At 31.8% G+C, this 22965-nt stretch overlaps 3 protein-coding genes across 3 annotated transcripts in view; 1 reads left to right on the top strand and 2 right to left on the bottom strand.

Annotated features, from left to right (window-relative positions):
• The window catches only part of LOC116846564 (synaptogyrin), an 8234-nt gene extending 6894 nt beyond the window's left edge, over positions 1-1340 (bottom strand). The window contains 3 exon segments of the mRNA XM_032820546.1: positions 408-627; positions 695-785; positions 1094-1340. Of these exon segments, the coding sequence (XP_032676437.1) occupies positions 408-627; positions 695-785; positions 1094-1250 (468 nt within the window). The 5' untranslated portion in view covers positions 1251-1340.
• Positions 1341-3044: 1704 nt separating this feature from the next.
• Positions 3045-19418, top strand: LOC116846566 (small subunit processome component 20 homolog). The gene is made up of 22 exons (XM_032820548.1): positions 3045-3234; positions 3310-3590; positions 3742-8892; positions 8983-9238; positions 9413-10015; positions 10097-10660; positions 10815-10997; positions 11192-11522; positions 11595-12028; positions 12115-12384; positions 12527-12604; positions 14653-14776; positions 15205-15280; positions 15355-15445; positions 15826-15969; positions 16165-16284; positions 16656-16664; positions 16978-17193; positions 17269-17456; positions 17652-17862; positions 17983-18147; positions 18377-19418. Exons 1-22 carry the CDS (start codon positions 3190-3192, stop codon positions 18392-18394), a joined length of 9558 nt encoding a protein of 3185 aa, XP_032676439.1. The 5' UTR covers positions 3045-3189; the 3' UTR covers positions 18395-19418.
• On the bottom strand, positions 12766-14358 carry LOC116846563 (telomere length and silencing protein 1 homolog). The gene is made up of 6 exons (XM_032820545.1): positions 14243-14358; positions 14060-14168; positions 13841-13986; positions 13524-13742; positions 13299-13432; positions 12766-13192 (listed from the first exon to the last, which is right to left on the bottom strand). The coding sequence occupies exons 1-6, from the start codon at positions 14356-14358 to the stop codon at positions 13029-13031; spliced, it is 888 nt and encodes a 295-aa protein (XP_032676436.1). The 3' UTR covers positions 12766-13028.
• Positions 19419-22965: the final 3547 nt, after the last annotated feature.

Below are 22965 nucleotides of genomic sequence, written 5' to 3'. Positions count from 1 at the left end.
ATATATATATATATATATATATATATATATATATATATATATATATATATATATATATATATATATATAATATATAAATAATAGAATAGTCACATGTCATCTTTTTTAAAATATAAATCTTTTAATACTCAATAAAAAATTATTTCCAAAATCTATTCATTAACTTGAACATAGCAATAGACATAACACCTATTGAAGTGCAATATAGCATATAGGGAAAAATTGATCTTAGTCTAGATTTAGGCTGTAAGAAATAAAATTAAAATATTTACATATTTATGAAAATAAAAACATAAACTTAACTAATTAACTTAGAAATGATTATATCATTATATTATCGTATATAATTATTATATACAATTGTTTTTATTACAAATTATACTTTCTATACTGTAATTATGATATACCTTTTTCAATTCTTTCAGTTTTAGCTCAGCTTCATTAATTTCTTTAAGTATAAAATCAACAGTGGCACATTGAATCTGAGAAATACTTATAGCCTTATCATGATCCATAAAATAGTTGCATATTTTGTCTTCAAATCTGAATCTACAATATGCTATAAAAGCTTGCAATACAGCTAACTGCTGTTTTCCTACTTTCAATATTATTATATTATCAGATATCCTGTAAGAAATATAAATTTAAACTGAATACAATACATAAACAATAAACTTCAATAATGATTTAATACTTCTCATAACACTTTGGTCTTATATTTAAATCCTTTTTCTTTGAGGTATTTAAAGTATTGGTCAAATGTGCAGCACGATCTTCACTAGCACCTGAAATTAAAATTATATATTCTGTTGTTATAAATTATGACTTGGACATTCCAAGGCTTACTTCAGATGCTATGCTTTAGTAAAATCATATCTTTATACATCTCTCACAACGTAGAAGAGATTTTGTAAATAACACTTTTCACACTTAAATTTTAAACTAACCTAACCAATGTGTATTTCTAGAAAGTTTTGGTAGAAATGTTATACACTAGTCATAAAAATATATATCAATATATCTGTGTATTTAGAACGTTTAAAACTTGTTACTCAAAATAAGATAATGACATAATTGTCGGAATATATATTACCAAGCTGCATAAAATCTTCTTTAGTTAACTTGAATAATGCACTGGTTGATAAATTTTTCTTCCTGAACTCTCTTATTAGGTCTTTGGCTCCAATACCGCATAATACCGTTGCAGTTTGTTTAGTAAATCCTGAAAAATCAACATTTCTTCCATCCATTTTGAGAAGTGTTTGTAAAAGTTCTTCAGAAGCTCCCTCCGAAAATTTATATTTTCATGATCTATTAAAAAAAAGCAGTGTTACCAAGCTATAGGAAAATCGTGGGCAAGTTTACACATGCTTCTATGGTTGCGTTCCGAAATTTATTGCCAATGTTAAAATTTTAAAGTATACGTGAGTGTTTTCCAGCTACGTACGTTGTTACACAAAACTAGTTTATTGGCTGCATATTATCTTACAAGATATTTTAGATAATATGTGACCAATAAACTGGTTTTGTGTAACACAGTGGGTGTTTTCCATTTAATAACACAGTCGACATAGGGTGCTTTCCAATTGCGTACACTATGTTATATAAAACCAGTTTATTGGTTGCATATTATCTTACAAAATATTTTAGATAATATGTGACCAATAAACTGGTTTTGTGTAACACAGTGGGTGTTTTCCATTTAATAACACAGTCGACATAGGGTGCTTTCCAATTGCGTACACTATGTTATATAAAACCAGTTTATTGGTTGCATATTATCTTACAAAATATTTTAGATAATATGTGACCAATAAACTGGTTTTGTGTACGTGTGTGTTAACATGGTTAAATAATTTGAAAGCACCCACAAGCATCATCCTATCTTAACCCAGTAGCACACGATGTTTGTTTTCATGCTGGTTTGCTTGCTGGATGGAAATACTGGGTATTTTCCAATTGCTTAACACGCTTGGTACCCTCGTACACAAAACCAGTTTATTGGTTACATATTCTAAAATATCTCGTAAGATAATATGCAACCAATAAACTGGTTTTGTGTAACGGAGTGTACGCAACTGGAAAGCACCCAATTTGTTCTGATTGATGCATTTCTGAAGATGAATGGAAATGCACCAATCAAAATGGAATATTTCCATCCAGCAAGCAATCCAGCATGAAAACAAGCACCGTGTGCCGCTGGCTTTAGGGTGCGTTCAGATTCCCTTCCCGAATGCATTCTAAGTTGCGTTCGGGATGGTAATATGCGCGACAAGAAGGTATTATGCACAATTCTGCGCATAATATGCATAAAAGTCTATTATGCGCAGAAAACGTGCAAAATACGCAGAAACGCGCAAATATGTAGAAAAATGCAGAAAATGCAGAAAACTCCTGAGACGCGCCTATTCTAACCTAAAAATAACATTTCTTCCTTCAATATATAATTCCAGGCAGCTTGCACTTTGCCTTAAGGTCGTTCTACATTAGTTGTAAGCCGATCACAAGCAGACGCAATTCTTATAGCCAATCAGAAGCATCAATGGTGCTATTGATGCTTCTGATTAGCTGTCGCAATAAGAATTGCAATCGACTTGCAACTAAAGATCGTTCTACATTAGTTGAAGTTTCAAGGTTGCAAGAAAATTGATCAATCACAGTCAATTTTTCTTTGGTTGTAAAAAGGAACGGACGACTGTGATTGGTAAATTTTCTTACGATCTTGCGATTTGCAACTAATGTAGAACCGGCCTAATGTAGAACGACTTTTAAAGAGCCAAAGACGCAGTCTTGCAACCATAAAGAAGGAGAGAGAGAGAGAGGGTGCTTCCAATTACTTAACACATCTTGACACGTACACAAAACCAGTTTATTGGTTACATATTATCTAAAATATCTTGTAAGATAATATGCAACCAATAAGCTGGTTTTGTGTAACACAGGCTGCGTTCCGAAATGCACTGCCAGTACTGAAAATCTATAGTTCATGTTACGTATATTATAGAATTTCAGTACTGGCAGTGAATTTCGGAACGCAGCCACTGTGTACGCAACTGGAAAGCACCCAGAGAGATTTGAAGCATGAGTGAGGAATACACGTGGGTGATAGCGTTGTTGAATTGTTTGTTAAAGTATTTTTTTTAAACATTACATTTAATTAGATTCATGAAGATAAGCGATTGAAACAAAATGAAGACCAAACCAAATCGTCACAAGGAAGCGAACACTTTTCAAGTACTAAAATTGAATACTAGAATAAAATTTATCTAACCTTAAATTATTCCTTTAAACCGGTCTTCTTTCTTGCAGTTCAAACCGTTCTCTGAAAGAGTGACTGAAATCGACGTAGATGTTTTTCACCGCATAGCACATCGAAATGAGGCTAGTTCTGACGAGATCGAAACTTACTTTCACGAGACGCTGCAGAAATGGAATGTTCTTAATCTAACAGATGGTTATACTGCTTTTAAAAAAGAAGTACGGGACATTGTCACGTTGCCCCAGTTAATTCACAAGAAGCAATATGTAGTTGATATGCTTATGGAATATCTGAAAAAACGAGATCCTTTGTTTCTACAGCCTATTCTGGAGTAAGTGCATGTAAAAACAATTGATATAGAGTGCTGCATATAACTAAAACAGCTATGAACTTGTGGATACTTATTTTAAAGGCATACATATATATACAAATAAATTTAAATATTTTTTTTATACTTACCTTTTAATCTCTCTTTTATACAGATTGGTAGTAGCTGTAGCAAGAGATCTTCAAAAAGATTTTTATGAATACTTTCCACAGTTTTTATCTGAATTAATTTGTTTATTACAAACAAAAGACACAGATCAGATAGAATACACATTTATGACTTTGGCATATTTGTTTAAATTTCTCTGGCGATATTTGATAAGAAATGTAAAAACTGTTGTTACTTTATTGTTGCCATTATTAGCTGATACACAACCAGTCTATATAAACAGGTTTGCTGCTGAAAGTTTTGCCTTTGTGGTTCGCAAAATTAAGGATAAAAATTCTTTCTTAAAGTTAATACTGCATATTTTGGAGGATAATACAAATGGAATATTTGGTCATGGAAAATTATTATTTGAGGTTATATCTGGTGTTCCAGGACAATTTCATTCTTGTGCTGAACAGATGTTGTCACTTTATTTTAATGCTCTACAAGATGAGTCTGTTAATCAAAGACTGACTTATAAAGTTGTAAAAGAAATTATGGTGTGCATACAACAAAATATACATCCACAAAAATGTAATGTTATGTGGAATGTTATGTTACAAGTAGTAGATTCGTTCATGTTAGTTGAAAAGTCGAAGCAATCATTGGAATCTTGTGAAAGAGAATATGCTTTAATTTTATTACTGCGACTTATGCATACAGCCATCAGTTATAAGAATGGAAAGCTACTAGTTGATGCTACACCTTTGATAAAGAAATTGATCATCATAATTGATATATTTAATCAAGACAAAAATATTATGCAAGAAGCCATCAATGTGTCAATTGCTATTCTCTTGGCATCTAATGTTAAATTAATGCAGGAAAATACAAGTCAACTATTACTTAAAATTATGGCGCTGAATGATGTGGAGTTATTGTACTTTTCTGTTGAAAACTTGATGCATTATTCTTTGTTTGAGATGTTAGTATTACCTCATATTTTGCGGCGTAGTATCTCAGTCGGATTTAATAGTAAGACATTGCTTCTGTTCACTAAATTAATTTATGTGAAAGCATCACCTTGCCTCAGCGGTATGGCTTTAAACAAATGGAAAAAGTATATTTTAGATATACGAAATATCGGACCAGAGAGTATAAATTATTTGCTATTCGAATTGACAACATTATCCACTGATGTTATTTCACTCGATGCAATAAGAGCTTTAATAATTCTGCCACACTTAAAACCTTTGCGCGAAGAATTCAAGGATGCATTAAAGGTTGGACTACAATTTTTATATAAACAAATATACAACTATAATAGTGCGGAAGATACTAGGAACATTAATAAATTAACTTTCATATTTTTATTGGCGCTAGAATCGATAATACATATATTTGAGCCAAATGATTTTCACGAGTTCTTGCTAAAATCTGACATGAAAATAGTTGATCTCGTTAATAAATATTATGATAATATCTACATTTTAAACGCAATAGATCTGTTCCTAACATATATCGCAGGATCACAACATCACGAATATTACATCAATCTTGAATCATTTGACACGTTACATAGTAATATAGCAAAAAAGATGAACTCACCTCACAGCAATATACGGCTGATTGTAGCACACTTATATTCTTTATTTGCTGATGTTAAAGATCTGAAATGCCAGGTGCAAGATAACGGAAAGAATGCTATGGAGCTTGTTTATTTAGCTGAATGCAAATCTGCAACTGTACAAGCGTACCGTGATAAATTGTTGTATTTACAAGCTTTAGAATTTCAGGGTCATGCATTAACTAATCTAAATCCGAAGTATTATGAATTTCCATTACGATGTTTGATAGGTAATTTGTATATCAATTTTTCTTTACTTTGGGAACCTGTGAATATAGTTATAGCTAGTTATTGCAACAAGGAGTGTCCACAGTTCTGGTCAACATTTCTTACCGAAATAACAACTAAAAATAAACCAGAAATTGAATGGAAATCGCCATTTCAATGCGACGTTGTGTCCTCGTTAATAACATCGATAGAAAAACACAATGACAAACCCGATTTTGAAAACCACAAGATTCTCCTCTGGAAATGCATGGCGCACTTCTCACATTATGCCGAGTCAAAGAATAGGGACTTAACTGTGTTGTTCATTGATTTTGTAAATATCAATTTTTTTAAATCTAACTCAGAGGACGGTAAGTCTTGTAACATCGAGAAGCATAAGGAGTTGTTAGACACCTGTAACGATATGGAAATTGAAAGTGTCGATGAAGAAGAGGATAAAGTCACTGCGATTGGAAAAGCTACACCGGCAGATAGAATGAATAAAAATTACAGAGTGAAACTTTTAATCGCTCAAATGGAAATATTTGCTAAAGTACTAAATCCAAAAGTGTTACACAGAGGAGCAGAGATGCATCAGATTTATTTGGATCTACTTTCTTCAAAGAATGCCGACATACAAAAAGCAGCTCTAAATTGTCTCTTCACATATAAATACAATTACCTTATACCATACAAAGAATCTTTGTATGGCCTGATAAGTGAGAAGAATCTTAAAAACGAACTCGCACACTTCAAACTAGATAGAGAAAGTAATATGATACAGGAAGAACATCGTAAAGATCTCATACCGATTATAATGAGAATTATTTATGCGAAAATGATCATGAAGACCGGCATGAGAACCGGCGGGAAAGCCGGTGGACTTGTACGGAGAAAGATCATATTGCGCTTCTTGGGTGGAACACAGGAAGATGAGATGATTACCTTCGTCAAAATGGCATTTAGATCCTTCGAATCGTACATGTCGCTAGAGATGGATGAAGCGTTTAATTTGAAGCAACATGCCAAGAAGATAGTCGGTGAGATCGACCTGAACAACATTATACCACCCAAGCGCATGCAAAGCGCGGTAAATTTATTGGCGATAATAATAGAACAGTTTGGCGGAAAAATGTCGACAAAATTACTGCCGCGTTTGTTCGGAGTACTGATCTGTATCTTGGCCAAGGCGGTCGGGGTCCTTCGAAAATCGGAAGAGGTTTATGAGGGATACTTGCCGATGATTAAGAACGTGAAGACGAATTGTATCGGCGTACTGGCTAGATTTTTCGTGCACTTTGAGGACTACGACTGGCAGCAGCACGAAATAGATGCGGTCTTCGACATAGCGATATTTCCTTGGCTATCGAAATTACCTGTGGAGAGTATTCACAGTCCTACGACCTTATTGAAACTTTTCATGGCGTGGGGCCAAAACTCTCGATATTATCCGTTGTTCATAAAGCATCAGGAAGATGATGAATCCGTCAGTCCGCTTCCTTATATCATGCAAGTCCTCTCGAACCCCAAAACACATCCATCCGTTATTAATGCTATTTTGGAGATTATCGAAAAGATGTTGACGCTACAGGATTACGGAAAATCTAATGAGGATACGAGCGAGATGCAAGTTGACATACCGTTTTTACCGCTAACACCAATACTCACAAATCTGCTCAAAGTGGAGGAGAAGATATTCTCGACTGGAGTTAATTACGGCTCGGCAATTCTCTTGCCACACGTCCCTCACATATTGGAATTCATCAAGAACAAACTGAAAAAGTCTAACAAGGGCATAAGTAGGATCGAGTTAGCTATACTGTCGCGTATCTCTGAATTTGTCACGGATACGGAAACGTGCGACACGCTGTTAACTCTTATATTACCAATATTAATCAAGAAGGCCACGCACAATAACGAGGAAGCCGTTATGAAATTATTGACGACAGTAATAAATCTGGTAAAAATTGTGAACAGGCCGGAGATTCACTTGCGTGCCATCGCGCCGTTGGTAGGTCTCGTGTCAGATATAAATATTCGTAAACTTCTCATGCTGTTGTATAACACCATCGCTGAGAGGTCCACGGAAGAGCATCATGAAACGATAATACGTGACTGCAACATTCTCACCGCGCTTAACGCGTGGGATCACAGGTGGATCGATCAACCGGACTTCCAGAAACGGTTAGACGCATTTGGAGAAATTAATAATATGGTCGAGAAGAACGTGATTACGCTAGAATTTGGCGTGGCTGTAATATACAATTGCTTCTACTTCTTGAGGACCGAGACGGATCTGGCGATAAGAGATTACTCCGGCCAGTGCTTGAAACTCATCGCGTCGAGATTGGCAAAGGAACATCAGAGTAACATTCTAAACAGACGTTTCTTGATGGATGAAACTATCTTGGTACTCACGAGAAAAGGGATTGTGAGTAAGAACGAAGTTGTCCGCCTGCAGTCGATAGCACTTATAGGACACTTGGCACTGGAGTGCGCGGATGTGCATCCTGTTTTGCGGGATCTATCTCTTCTCGTTAACCAAGTCGATCCTGAAGTCGATTTCTTTGAAAATATGCAGCATCTACAATTGCACAGAAAAGCACGTGCGTTATTGAAATTTTGTACGCTCGCCAAGAAGTTAAAGAAGCCGATCAATCCTAGAACATTGATGCAATTCATTCTTCCTCTTTGTTCGTCGTACTTGTGTAACGAGACTTACATTCATAAGAACAGCATCGTTGATGCTGCTATCGAAACTGTCGGAATAGTGTGTAGACTTTTACCATGGCACCATTATGAGATCATCTTGAAGTATTATTTAAGCAAATTAAGGAGTTCCGTGGAGTTCCAAAAGCAAATCGTTAGAATAATTATAGCGATATTGGATTCTTTCCATTATGATCTTTCAAAATATAAATCATCGGAACCAATTATGCAAACTAAAGCAGAAAATGAAAGTAACGTTACTTCTGTCGATGAAAAAGAAATTAATGGAAAGGTCGATGAGAATGTTAATCTCGAAGATATGGCACAGGAAGTTGAAGAAGAATTAGAGAAAGTATTAAACGATGATGAGGTCGAAAATATTGTGGAAAAAGATGATGAAGCGAAAATAGAGAACGTACTGATAATCGAGAAACAAACATTACTTTCTCAGTATGGAGCAAAAAGGGTAATATTCAGTATATCGAATGGCTTGCTACCTCAATTATATCGATCTATTGTGGCCAGAACTCGACAGGAAAGTACTCACAAGATTAACAAGAAAAAGGTTGTATCCGAAATGGAAGAGGACGATTTGTTGAGGGTTCCCATCGCTCTCGCGCTTGTGAAACTATTGCAGAAAATGCCCGAGAACCTTTTGGACGCAAATCTACCAGGGTAAGTATTATGATACCTGACAGTGTTATCAACAAAATAGTGTAACATTGTATGTCTTAATATGGAAAAATCTAATGCATATATTTTCAGGATATTTATGAAATTGTGTACATTCCTTAAATCGCGTATGGAATCGGTTCGACGTGCAACTCGTGAGATATTACAAAAAATTATGATAACATTAGGTCCAAAGTATCTTCATTATCTTTTGAAAGAAACAAATACATTGTTAACGAAAGGCTTCCAAGTGCATGTTCTTGTATACACAATTCAATCCGTATTATCTGCATTGAAGCCATATTTTCAAAAGTTTGATATCAATCACAATTTACAAAGTATTCTATCAGTAAGTATTGTTAATTATATATATAAACAATTTTAAGTTGTACAGTCTATTTTTATTATAACATATTTTTCTAAAAAAAGCATGAAACCTTGTTATATATAAGAAATACATCTTCCTATATGTGACATTTGTAATTTTCACATAACGTCTATATCCGATTATTTTGGTATTTAGGTGTGTAAAGTTGATCTGTTTGGATTAACTGCAGAGGAAAAGGAGATAATAGGTATCGTTAAAAATGTGTCAGAGGCAAAGAGTTCTAAGAGCTTCGATATCTTTCATATATTAGCGGAATTTATAACGGAATCCTGTTTATTGGATTTAATACAGCCGTTGATGGAGGTATTAAGGAAAACACACTCTCACAAAACAATACATAAAATTGTGGAGTGTTTACGAAATATAACTTTGGGTTTGGCAGACAATGCTTACATCCCACTAGAACAAATGCTCATATTTCTTTACGGTATTATCTCAGAGAGTATACCAAGTCTTATACCTGAGAAGGAAAGTAAGAAGTCCACAGAAGAAGAAACAAGATTAGTGCGACAGAAACCAGATTGTTTTATTATACCGCCAGAACCCAAAAGTAGAATGGGTGTTAAAGCTGCGGCGAAAACCACTAAAAATACTAATGTTCATGTAATAGTGGAATTCGGCTTGAAACTTTATCATATACTATTAAAACGGGAAAAAGTTACTTGCATGATATACAAATCTCACTTGGAATCTTTCGTATCACTTTTATATGATTGTTTAAGTTCTCAACATGTTAAGGTACTTCTCTACAACAAATATTTATCATAAAACTACTATTCGTTTAGGATAGTTCTTCTCATAAGAAAAAATTATTTTTAGCTGAGTACTGCGGCAATACAATGTTTGAATTGGATGCTTAAAATGGACTTGGATTCGGTACAAGCATTGATATCAAACATCTGTGATGCTTTGTTCGATATTTTGCACAAATATTCTGCTGTTGGTTTAAGCAAAGGAGACAACTTTGATCTTGTGATGGTCACATTCAAATGCATGTCCGTAATCGTTCGTGACGTGAAACATTTTACCATCAAAACCCATCAAGTAAAACTTCTTATTCTATACGCGGAACAAGATCTACATGTGAGCGATAAACAAGCTACCGCGTTTACTTTATTAAAAGCTATAATTCACCGAGAAATGACTGATCTCGAGATGCATCCTGTCATGGAAAAAGTAGCTATAATGAGTGTTACTTCAGAGTTGGAGCATGTTAGATTGCAGTCGCGCTCTGTCTTCTATTCATATTTGATGCATTATCCGCTTAACAAACATTTGGACAAGTATATAAATTTTTATCTAACTCAACTGAGTTACGAAATGCAATTTGGTCGATTGAGTGCATTAGAAATGATACATACCATAATCACGAGTTTCCCGTTGGTGAGTATTATTCTATATTTTTTTACTTGTACATACATACATACACACACACACACACACGTGTGTGTGTGTGTGCTTCTAAATTGAATAGAAACACGAATATTATTAAATTTTAACTTTATTTACTAATGAATACATTTGAAATGTATTACAGGAAACTTTAATTATAAGATCAGGACCTATATTTCTGATGACTGGTGCAAGATTAATAAATGACGATGATCCGACTTGTCGTAAGCTTTGTGCGAAATGTATAAAAGAAATGGTTAGTCGGATACCTTCCAATGAAAAAAATAAGTTATTCCATATAGTTTTTAAATGGCTAAGTGATGACAAGGTAATTACTGATTATTGTAACTTTTTTAATAATAAGCAAGCAAGTCTTTTTTTATAAAAACATGAAAGCTGATTTAAACACTCGTAAATTATTTTGCTATGGTATAATTTATTATTAAGTTATGAAACACTTTTAAGATCTATTTTTTAAAGTACAATCTATGAAAATATCTTTATATACTTCATATCTTTCAGATAACACATCGAACATTAGCAGCGCAATTATGCGGTATATTTGTGACGGTCGAAAAAGATGAATTTGATTCACGATTGAAACTACTTTTGCCATTGCTTCTGAAGCAGTTTTATGCAAAATTCTATTCTTCTGACAATATGGAGTCTGGAAGGTTCATACGGTTAAATAATACAAGTGATGTACAGAGGAAATATTCTAATCTAAAGAATCCAGAAAGAATGAAAGATCATCATTTATTTCAAGTGTTACAATTGCTACTAAAAATGTCGGCACATTGCACGTCTTTCCTTACAAACGAAAAATATAACGATTTCGTTTGCTCTTTTGCCGGTAAATTATTCCTACTGAAACAAATAGTAATTTTTAACTAAGCAAAGATTGCATTTTTGTATTTTGTTCCAGAATATAGTCAGTCCTTGTTGGCTCACCCACATATTTGGGTTCGATTAGCAGCCGCACAGTTGATTGGTTTTATTCTGGCTACTCTTGACATCGATAGAGTTTCAGAACTTTTAAATAATCCGGAGAGCAATGAAGCACAAAAAGGTTACATATATTCGAAGCCCATTGATACTATAAGAAGTTTGACTTTAGATTTAGTAGCACAAATCCATCCTGACATGACATTTGAAGAATTAGCAGATCAAGTTGTGAAAAATCTGATTTTTATCGCGAAAATATTAAAATCAGTCAATAAACTGACTGTTGGAAATGATAAACAAAATAACGAAAGTAAAACGAGGGATAGTAATAATTTATCTCTTCCTTGGTTCATTAGAAAATTGAGAAGAGCTGTTAATTTAGAAATAACACAAGCTCCTAAGTCAATATCAGTGGTAAGAACATATTCAATATTTGTATATGTATAGTCCTAAAAAAGATATGGAAAATTAAAAAGATTATATATAAATGGTACTTTCAGAGAATTGCAATTTTTAAGTGTATTGCTGGCATAGTGGCTACAGTGCCTATGGAGTATTTAAACGCGATACTTTTTAGTATCATGTCGCCACTAGTACGAGAAATAGCTACAACAGAAGAATCGAATGCCGAATTACGTCAACTTGCCAAAGAAGTAGCTTCTATGATTAAAAAATCCATAGGAAATGAAGAATATATCAAATTACTTAATCGTGTGCAACAAAAACTTGATATTAAAAGAGCGGAAAGAAAAAGAGTTCGCGCACAGCAGGTAATTCCATATTTTGTTTCTTATTTCTTTATTAATTGATTATTTTATACACACATGTATATACATATGACATATTGTAGCCTTTACAAAGATTACAGTATATTCAGATTTTATATATGTAATGATTACTTTTTTGTTACAGTTTGTTGTTAATCCTGATTTAGCTGCCAAACGCAAATTAAATAAGCAACAAAAAAAGAAGGTGACAAAGAAAAAGAAATTATAAAAATATAAGATATATGACGATAAGATATGACGTCATATATATATATATATATATATATATATATATATATATATATATGTGTGTGTGTGTGTGTGTGTATATATATATGTATATATATTTTTTTATATATGTAGAAAATATAATTACTATAAAAAAAATTGAAAAATTACTATAAAAAAATCTAATATTTTCAAAATATGGGCATTAAATTCCTCTTAGTATTTCATAATAGATATATTTATTTAAACATAAATATAAATTGTGCAAAGTTAATATGAAAGTATTTTTTCATTTGTGATATTAAAAAATTTAGAAAGATTGTATATAATCAACTTTTATATACTTGTAAGTATATTAATTTACTTGATAATTACTTTACAAGTTACTTAGTAAGTATAATAAGTAAAATAGACGGAATTTAAAATCTTCTAAATTGCTTTTTGAATCGCTCATAATGATAATCATCTGTCGCCTTTTCTCCGTTATCTTTTCGCTTTCCTCGTATATCTTCCTTGGTAACACTTTTTTTCTTGTCATCAGAATCTTGTCGTGATTTTTGAAAATCCGGGTCTTCTATGTTAACTGAAATTACATATAAAATAATCAATTTTCCTAATCTACAAACAAGTTTACTTCAATTTTTTTTCCGCAATAATTGATTTGATTAGAAAAATAAGGAAATTCATACATCTATTATGCTGTACAAAATTTACAGCCATATTAGTAGGAACAAATTGTGATGGTCCATCTTTCTTTCTGTGCCTGTCCCAGAGTAATTTCAACTTTGCCTCTTCAGTAGCTTCAATGTTACGAATCTTAGCTCTGCAAAATTTCAATTTTTTATAAAATTGTTTTTCTCTCCTTAGTAAATGTACTTACAAATAATATTATATATCATTAAATGTATAATTACTCTATGCCAAGGTCTACTTCTGGAATGCCAGAAAGCATTTGATTTGAAAGCATTTCTTCACTGCGATGAGCTGAGCTTTGTCTTAAATGCTCTGGTACTGCTCGTAGTGCTGCCTCCTCGGGTGAACAATATGATCCTTTTTCATTATTTATACCATTTGCTACATCTTTATTATTTTTACTTTTACGTTTTGATAATTCTTCTTCTATATATTTAACCCTAAAAGTAATATCTATATTAGTCTGATATAATGTATATATTTTTATCAAGTGGTAGTAATAAATAATACGAAAGTGTATTTACATCCATATACATACATTTCCTCATCTTCATCACGTTTATTAGTTTCTGCATTAAACTGTGTTCCAATACCAGTATCATAAGCATCATTCTGACGATGTTTTGTATTTTTCAACACAGCCATATTTACCATTCCTCCAGTTTTCATATTAAAGGGATCGGACTAAATTAACATAAATTATTTATTATAATTTTTCATGCTATTTTCCATGTTTTAATGATACAAAAGATCTTACCATTATTACATCAGATGCAACATTTTCTCCAAGAGCTAAACCAACGACGTTAATACCTGTCGGCCTTTCACGAAGTTTTTGAACGATTTTCATTTCTTCGACTTTTTCCCTAAAATAATTTTTGTTATAATTTCATACGCAAAAATTTATTAATAACTTTTCTAATGAGTACATGTAATATACCTGAGAGATGTTTTCTCACTCTCGCTGTCATCATCTGAAAGGATTTCACGTTTTCTTAATGGCTTTCTTTTTTTCTTCTTAAATTCGACATTGGGTGTTTCTTCGTCGCTATTCATATTTCTTTAATTATACAATATAAAGCAATATTTAAGTAAAATAGCAAAAAGAGGTTAGAGCTGTATATAGAGGTTAGAGCTGCTTCTGATGAAATTGCGTATAGGGATATAAGATTCGACCAATCAAAATAAATAGAACTACGCATTGCAAATTGTTGTAGATCATAGGGTCCCCAGAAAATAAATTCTCCTATTGGATACTAGAAACGCCGTACGCGTCCATTGAACGCAATGGAAATCTACCATAAATTATCTGATACATCATCGTGCACGAGATACATGAAATAATTGTAGTGTCGGCGACATCGACATCAATCGTCTATTTCGGAGTTACGTTTGCTGTCGTCGTTACTTTCACGCGTAATTATGAGCTGTGGTTTCGTTACGTGCGGTCCAAATGAAGCTCTTGTCGTTTCAGGTAATTGAACAAAAAAGTATTGTTACATGCAATATTTATTTCTTTTGGTATGCCGCGTGCCGATTTAATCATTCGTAAAAAATGGGAGGAGCATTCTTGCTTGTGAGATAATTGATTTGAGGAAACACCATAGTGGGGAAACGCAGAAATCTGCGGGATCAATAAGGAACAGCCGCATCTATTATTAGATTGCCCTGATAATATCTATTATGCAGAGAGAAATAGAGATAATAAGAGATACTATAAATAAAGAGAAATAAGAGATGCTATATTTATTGTTTACATGAAATGTATCATTCATTATATATCTGTCATTTGAATATACTACTTATTCTTTGTTAATTTTATTTTGATGAATCTATGCAACACACGTTTTTACTTTTTTTGCAATTTATACACATATCTTTACTTTAAACTTTTGTTTCAAGGATGTTGCTACAGCAAACCACTTTTGGTACCAGGAGGTCGGGTATTTGTTTGGCCTATTGTGCAACAAGTACAAAAGTAAGTGTTATATAAAAGTGTTAGTGGATTATGATAAAGATTTTGGATGGATTGTATATATCTTATTTTTATAGAATTTCTTTAAACACAATGACTTTACAAGTTGAAAGTCCAACAGTATATACTTGTCAAGGAGTACCAATATCTGTTACAGGTATAGCACAGGTAATAAAGAAAAGTTATTTTTTAACTTGTATAATATATATATGATGATGTATGTATGTATGTATGTATATATGTATGTATGTATGTATGTATGTATGTATATATGCATGTATGTATGTATGATATATGTATGTATGATATATGTATGTATGATATATATATGTATGTGTATGGTATGTGTGTATGTATATATTGATATTGATATATGTATATGTAATATATAAATTAGACTTGTGTTTAATTCTACTTAAAAACTATAATATAAATTGGTTATTTATTATTAATCATACATGTGGAAAGAGCTATACAAGATATTCTATCATATAAACAGATATCTCATAGTTATATATCTTCATTATTATGTATTGTGTCTACATTAGGTAAAAATTCAAGGACAAAATGAAGAAATGCTTTCCACTGCATGTGAACAATTTTTGGGGAAATCTGAAGAAGAGATACATAACATAGCCCTTGTTACTTTAGAAGGACATCAACGAGCTATAATGGGCAGTATGACAGTAGAGGTAAACATACATCTTTGCAACAGCATAATTTGCCACATAATATAATATAAAATATAATATATAAGATATAATAGTTTTTTATATAATTTTTATTAACAAGTATATATATGTATATAGCTAGACAGATATAAATTATTTTAAGTATTCAAAAATTATAATTAAAAACTGGATTTTATTTAAGTTTTTTTATTGCAGGAGATTTATAAAGACCGTAAGAAATTTAGCAAGGAGGTATTTGAAGTTGCAAGCAGTGATTTAGTTAATATGGGCATTACTGTTGTGTCATATACTTTGAAAGATATTCGTGATGAGGAAGTAAGTATAATGTTATATGAAAACAAAATTTTAAAATAAAGACAAATTTAAATTACAAAAATAACCCAAATATAGATATCCAGAATTTTTAATCTGGGAATATAATATGAATACATACATAAACTTAACACATAATTATATCTGCAAATTGTAATTAATAGAGATTAATAGAGATTACTGAGTACATTATTAATGTACATAGTATTTAAGATTATATACATACAATGCATACATACAATACAATATTTAAAAGACCCCCTTTAAACAATTAAATATAATATTTGTTATTAAATTGATATTAATTATGAGTTGTTGTAGTTAGATCTTGTACATTGTAAATATTGAATACCTTTTTGTTTTGCTACTTGCAGGGGGCAAAGGTACGTTCAAATTTTGTTTTACCACTACTATCTAATTCTCTCAGCACACTGCTATTTCTTCTGATGTTATTATCGCAAATTTTCCAAGTCCTAAATAAATTTTTATAATATATTTTCAATGCTTTTCGCAAATAGCACAATTATACACACTCGCAACTTTGTTTATTGAATATACATCGTGTGTACTTATATATGTTTGCCTTTGTGTCACTCAGGCTTACTCAAATGCTGAAATTAATGTTACATTTTATTGTGCTCTTGTCATAGATAATGTTTAGTGTGTAGTAATTTCCCGAGAATATATTATTTATAGGGTTATCTGCAAGCACTTGGTATGGCACGTACGGCTGAGGTAAAAAGAGATGCTAGGATAGGTGAAGCAGAAGCTCGCAGAGATGCACAGATTAGAGAAGCTATTGCTGAAGAACAAAGAATGGCTGCGCGTTTCTTAAACGACACAGAGATTGCGAAAGCGCAACGTGACTTTGAATTGAAGAAGGCTGCTTATGATGTTGAAGTTCAAACTAAAGTGAGTAGATATTTCTACCTCATGTTACAACAATATTATTATATAAGTATTTTTACATAAGGATATTAATTACAGAAAGCTGAAGCAGAAATGGCTTTTGAACTGCAAGCGGCGAAAACTAAACAAAGGATTATGGAAGAACAAATGCAAGTGAAAGTGGTAGAACGTAGCCAAGAGATCGCTGTACAAGAACAGGAAATGCTTAGACGCGAAAGAGAATTAGATGCAACTGTACGACGCCCTGCTGATGCAGAAAAGTACAGGTACGTTGCATTTTCGATCTGGGATAATAACAGGAAAGAGTCTGCAGAGAAAATCAAGAAATAAGATAAAAATAATTAAAAGTATATTATGTATCTTTTATAACAATATAGATTGTCTCATGATTTCAATGTTAATAATAGATACACGAATATATTTTAGAAAATTTCTCCTAATACTCAACAATCTTATTTCAGGTTAGAGAAAATGGCTGAAGCAAATAAATTACGTCTGGTTATGGAAGCTGAAGCTGAAGCTGAAGCTATTAAGATTCGCGGCGAAGCGGAGGCTTTCGCTATTGAAGCAAAAGCGAAAGCAGAAGCAGAGCAAATGGCAAAGAAAGCTGCTGCATGGAACGAATATAAGAGTGCAGCCATGATAGATATGATGCTTGATACACTTCCAAAGGTGCTTTAATCTTTATGATATATTCACGATACATTTAAGAATACAATAACAATAACTTACAATAAATGGAAATATTGATTTCATTGAATCGACGGTTGATGCGATGCGATTATTTTGCAGGTTGCTGCCGAAGTTGCTGCCCCTCTTTCTCAAGCGAAAAAAATAACTATGGTATCGAGTGGTAATGGCACCGTAGGTGCGGAAAAATTAACCGAAGAAGTTTTCAATATTGTGCAACGTGTTCCGGAACTCGTAAAGAATTTAACAGGTGTGGACATTTCAAAGGTATGTATAAAATTTTTGACATTTTTTATAAATCTACGTTATAAAAAATATAGTAAAAGTAAATTTATCTGCATATATATATATATATATATATATATATATAATTATATTATAGTAATAACATTATAATTAATTTAATTATAATGTTATTGTTAACATTACAATTATATATTAATATAACGTAATTATATTGATTATATTACCTTATCACATTAATTTTTTCTTTCAGTCGGTTCATGCAGCGTAAATGTGCAATATAAAGAATATTTCAATTATTTCCTAATCATGTTGTATTTCAATATGCACATTTATAGAAAATATTCAATGGATCTTTGATATATACATTTACTTTAGATATTTTTTCTTGTAGTAAAGATCAAATCCCTTTACATCTAAGAGAAAATTCATTTTGACACTTTTGCCGCCATTCTATAGCATTTATGTCATATATATCTCACACGTGTTTAGAGCAACAAAGATCCCAGATTGATTTATTACCTTCAGTACAGTCAATATGAATTTAGATTGTTTAATTTATTGCAATTTTTTGCAATAATCACAAGAAATTCATTATTCGTTTATTCCATTAATTTTTATTTTTGCAGTAAATGTATGGTGCAATGTTAGTAGTTCATTATTGATATTATTTTTATACTATTTTCTAATTAACATTTTATTAATATTTAGTATATTTTAACTAACTTTAAATAATATGTGCTAGTCTATTTTATTAATTTAACGTATCTGTTCATAAAAAAATATATGTGTATTCTGTCAAATCTCTAAATGATCAATTGTAATGGTCCATATTTATCTATAATACTTTAATGCCAATATGTGCCGAATGCCATTTCTCCAAATATTCTACTTCTATGCGTACCTTCCAAATGTAATTACTAAATAAGTGTTTAGATATAAAAGTATTAGTGTTTCTTAACATCATTTAATGTAGTTTATTCAATATGGAGAGATCTTTTCTAATCCTTGAGATATAAATGAGATACACGTGATTTTGTGCAAGTGTTCTATTTTCTGTATCTCTAGAAAATGTGAGACAAACAAGAATATATATTTTACTTGTGTAGCTAGAGGTCAAGCGAGATCTATTTACTTGTATGAATCATAGAATCATAATTCTTTTAATAAGATTATGACTCTAACTATGTAAGTTTATATGACCAATAAAGCTTTAAACAAATATGTATATATACATACATATACAATTTTATGTAAAGCAATAACACAAAATAAATGTTATGAATACGTGTCAATCGTTTTGATGATGAAACAAATGACACAGTATAATAAGTCTTGTGTCTAATACATTCATGGTATTATTTGTTAAATTTTTATTATATATATATATATATATATACATATATATATATATAATATTAATATAAGAATAATATAAGAACTCAGCGAGAAATGACTCGTCGATCGATGTTGAAATGATATTGAATCGATGCCAATTTGACGATTTCAACGTCGATTCGATATCGTTTCGACGTTGGTGGATGAGTCATTTCTCACTGGAAAATATATATTATAAGAATATATATTATAATATATATTATAAGAATTTAACAATTATATATATTATAAGAAATTAACAATATCTCATGAATGTATTATTATAAAATATATAAAGTGTGTCACATAATTAAAGTAACAACCCTCATAGCATAAGATTTTGAAGAGATATTTTGGGACTTGTGTGAACATTTAGAAGTCTCCGGAATATTTTTAGGATATTCTGAGGACTTATGCGGACATTTAGCAATCCTCTGGACGTCTTTGGGACATATTTTAAATCTTGTGCTATGTGGAAATAATAATAGAGATATAAATATTTAAAGAATTATGTAAAACCTAGTATGCCCTCCTCCTTCTATGGTGGATCCCCCATGGCGCATTGCGTCCAAGCATTCGGGGGCTGCCAAAAAATTGGTGTCGACCCCGGGGCTTATTTGTATTATTTGCACCGGATGAGGAGGGGCAACGGTGAAGACGGGCATACATGGACAGCAGGTCTTAAAGGATAGCAACCTTTGACTTTGAAAGACTGACAACTGTACCATTTGGTACAGTAACATTGTTTCTCTCTGTAGTCGCCGTGCGCTCGGGATCGCGCCAGAGATGTCACTTCCGAACGGCATCTCTGAGCGTTATCTAGGAAGAGGAAAGTGTCGTGAGCGTGGAGCGTCAGGTAGCTCAGTGGTTTAGAGCAGTCGCCCGGCAAGCGAAAGACCCGGGTTCGAGTCCCGGCCTAGCAGGACCACCGCGCTCTCGATATTTTTCTCTTTCTGGAACGAAAAAGATACGCAGATCTCGAACGCACGGCGTCCCGCCGCCACCTAGTATGCCCTCCTCCTTCTATGGTATAAATATTTAAAGAATTATGTAAAACAATTATAATTATATATAAAAATATTAAAAATATACAATTCTTTGTTTTGTGTGTGTGTGTGTGTGTGTGTAACATTAAATTCTGCTACATAAAATTAAACTTTGCTAATGTAATTTTCGTATATAAAAAACAGGAGAAAATATATGCCTGACTCAGATAGCACAGAAAATTCAAAAAGAATTCAGTTGTATGTCACTAATTCTGAATTTATTTTTAGATGCAAAAAATTCTTCAGAATTCAATTTAGTGAAAAGAATTTTTTTTGCATCTAAAAATGAACTCACAGAATTGGTGATATACGACTGAATTCTTTTTGAATTCTCTGTGCTATCTGGGAAGTGATAAAAAAATATACATATAACGATATATACGGTATATTTTTCAAATCAGATACTATATTTTTCATAATATTATAATATCAAAAATATCCCATACAAAAGCTCGAAATATATCCTAGAGACATTCCAGAAATAACGCATCGTTTCTGAGATGTTTCTGGGACGCATTTCAGACTTTTGTGCTGTATAGGATGATGCGCGATGTATAATGATCTTTTGCATACTGACGTTGAAACCGCGATACAGCTCGAAAAATCAATCAGATTTGAAAATTTTCATTGTCCAATTATTCATACTTTTAAATTTTCGTTTTTTTCCAATATTAGTTGCACACCTATACATATGTAGTTGCGTTCGCTCGCACACACGTCCGGCAAAGAAATGAAGAACACATTTATTATAAAAACTAATACTGCAATTCTAGATAAAATCGTAAAACTCGTAATTTGTTTTCGTAAAACTCGTAAGAACTTATGAGTAGATCTGCAATTCTATGCGGATCGTATGTCATATGATAACTCGTAAATATCTACGAATTTTTTTTTTGTTTTTTTCGTAAGCTACGACTTTACAATTTTACGATTTATCCGTATATTTGCTTAGAATTGCAGCATAAGTATTTAATGAAAAGCTATTTACAAATTCTCGCGCTATTAATCGCGATCTCTTAAAATCTCTCCGACTCGCTACATGTCAATTCGGCTCAGAGACTCGTGCACAACTCTGTTGTTTTCTCTCGTTTATTCGTCGTTATGGGAAACATCTATTCAGGACTCGTTCACGTTGAAAGAATGTTGATATTGGAAAAAAAACGAAAATTTAAGAGTATGAATAATTGTACAATGAAAATTTTCAAATTTGATGGATTTTTTGAGTTGTATCGCGGTTTCAACGTCAGTATGCAAAGGATCATTATACATTGCGCATTATTCTATATAGCACAAAAGTCCGAAATACATCCCGGAGACGTCCTATGAGACGATGTGATATCTCTGGAACATCTCTGAGATATATTTCGAAGTTTTGTATGGGATATTTTGGATATTATAATATTATGAGAAATATATAGTATCTGATTCGAAAAATACACCATATATACTGTTATACGTAAAATTTTTGATCACTCAGGTATATATTTCCTAACAATAAGAATTGAAGAGGCAAATAAGGAGTACAGCACGGATGTCTTAGTGCTAGTTCGCCGCGTACGTTAATCGAAGAAAAAATTTCGATACGTGCGTTTGACATGCTGGACATAATTATCCTTCCACTATCATATTAATATTATATAATATTAATATGATAGTGGAAGGATAATTATGTCCAGCATGTCAAACGCACGTATCGAAATTTTTTCTTCGATTAACGTACGCGGCGAACTAGCACTAAGACATCCGTGCTGTACTCCTTATTTGCCTCTTCAATTCTTACTGTTAGTTATTCTAAAAAGGAGTTTTCTATAATTTCTGTTTATATATTTCCTGTTTTTTTTGTTGCCCTTATAAATATACGAAAATTACATTAGCAAAGGTTAATTTTATATTTTATAAGCAGAATTTAATGTTGTATAACGAAAAAAAATTGTACAATATTTTTATATATAATTATAATTCTTTTTACATGATCCTTTAAATATTTTATATCTCTATTATTGTTGTTACTTTAATTAATCGAATAATAATTATTACTTTGTAGTTAGTAACATTTAAAATTTTTTTTAAAAAAATCAGTCACTTGTAATTATAATGAACAAATTAATATTTCTTAATATTAATATTTCTTAATTGCAATTTAAAGACAACCTGAGCCTATGTATATATATTTAAATTATTTCGGATAATTTTACTATTAAATTTATCCGCCTTTTTAATATAATTTGAATTTAAATTTAGTCCGATCTGAGTATCGATTCTAGGATCGGTAAAAAATTTAAAATCTTATCGTCTAAACTTGAATCTGAATAATGCAGATTTGAGTTTTTGAATCGGAATCCGAATATTTGAAAACTCTAGTCGTAATCAAATAGTATGAACCTATTTAAGTAGAATTATGGTATAAATGTAAAACTTT

The sequence above is a fragment of the Odontomachus brunneus genome, unplaced genomic scaffold (genome assembly GCF_010583005.1).
Source record: "Odontomachus brunneus isolate Ranch 3 - 2012 unplaced genomic scaffold, Obru_v1 Obru_scaffold_066, whole genome shotgun sequence".
NCBI classification, from domain to species: Eukaryota; Metazoa; Arthropoda; class Insecta; order Hymenoptera; family Formicidae; genus Odontomachus; species Odontomachus brunneus.
Note: the sequence above shows the minus strand (reverse complement) of the source record. Positions and strands in the feature narration are given on the sequence as shown.

Bases quoted from the DNA above. Each gene is read 5' to 3' on its own strand.
- LOC116846566 (XM_032820548.1), top strand. From the start codon at position 3,190: ATGAAGACCAAACCAAATCGTCACAAGGAAGCGAACACTTTTCAA. The intron at 3,235-3,309 runs GTACTAAAATTG...TCTTTCTTGCAG, and splicing joins AGGAAGCGAACACTTTTCAA to TTCAAACCGTTCTCTGAAAG. The intron at 10,998-11,191 runs GTAATTACTGAT...CATATCTTTCAG, and splicing joins AATGGCTAAGTGATGACAAG to ATAACACATCGAACATTAGC.
- LOC116846563 (XM_032820545.1), bottom strand. From the start codon at position 14,358: ATGAATAGCGACGAAGAAACACCCAATGTCGAATTTAAGAAGAAAAAA. The intron at 13,743-13,840 runs GTATGTATATGG...TATTACTTTTAG, and splicing joins CGTGATGAAGATGAGGAAAT to GGTTAAATATATAGAAGAAG. The intron at 13,193-13,298 runs GTATGAATTTCC...ATGTAATTTCAG, and splicing joins TTTTGTACAGCATAATAGAT to TTAACATAGAAGACCCGGAT.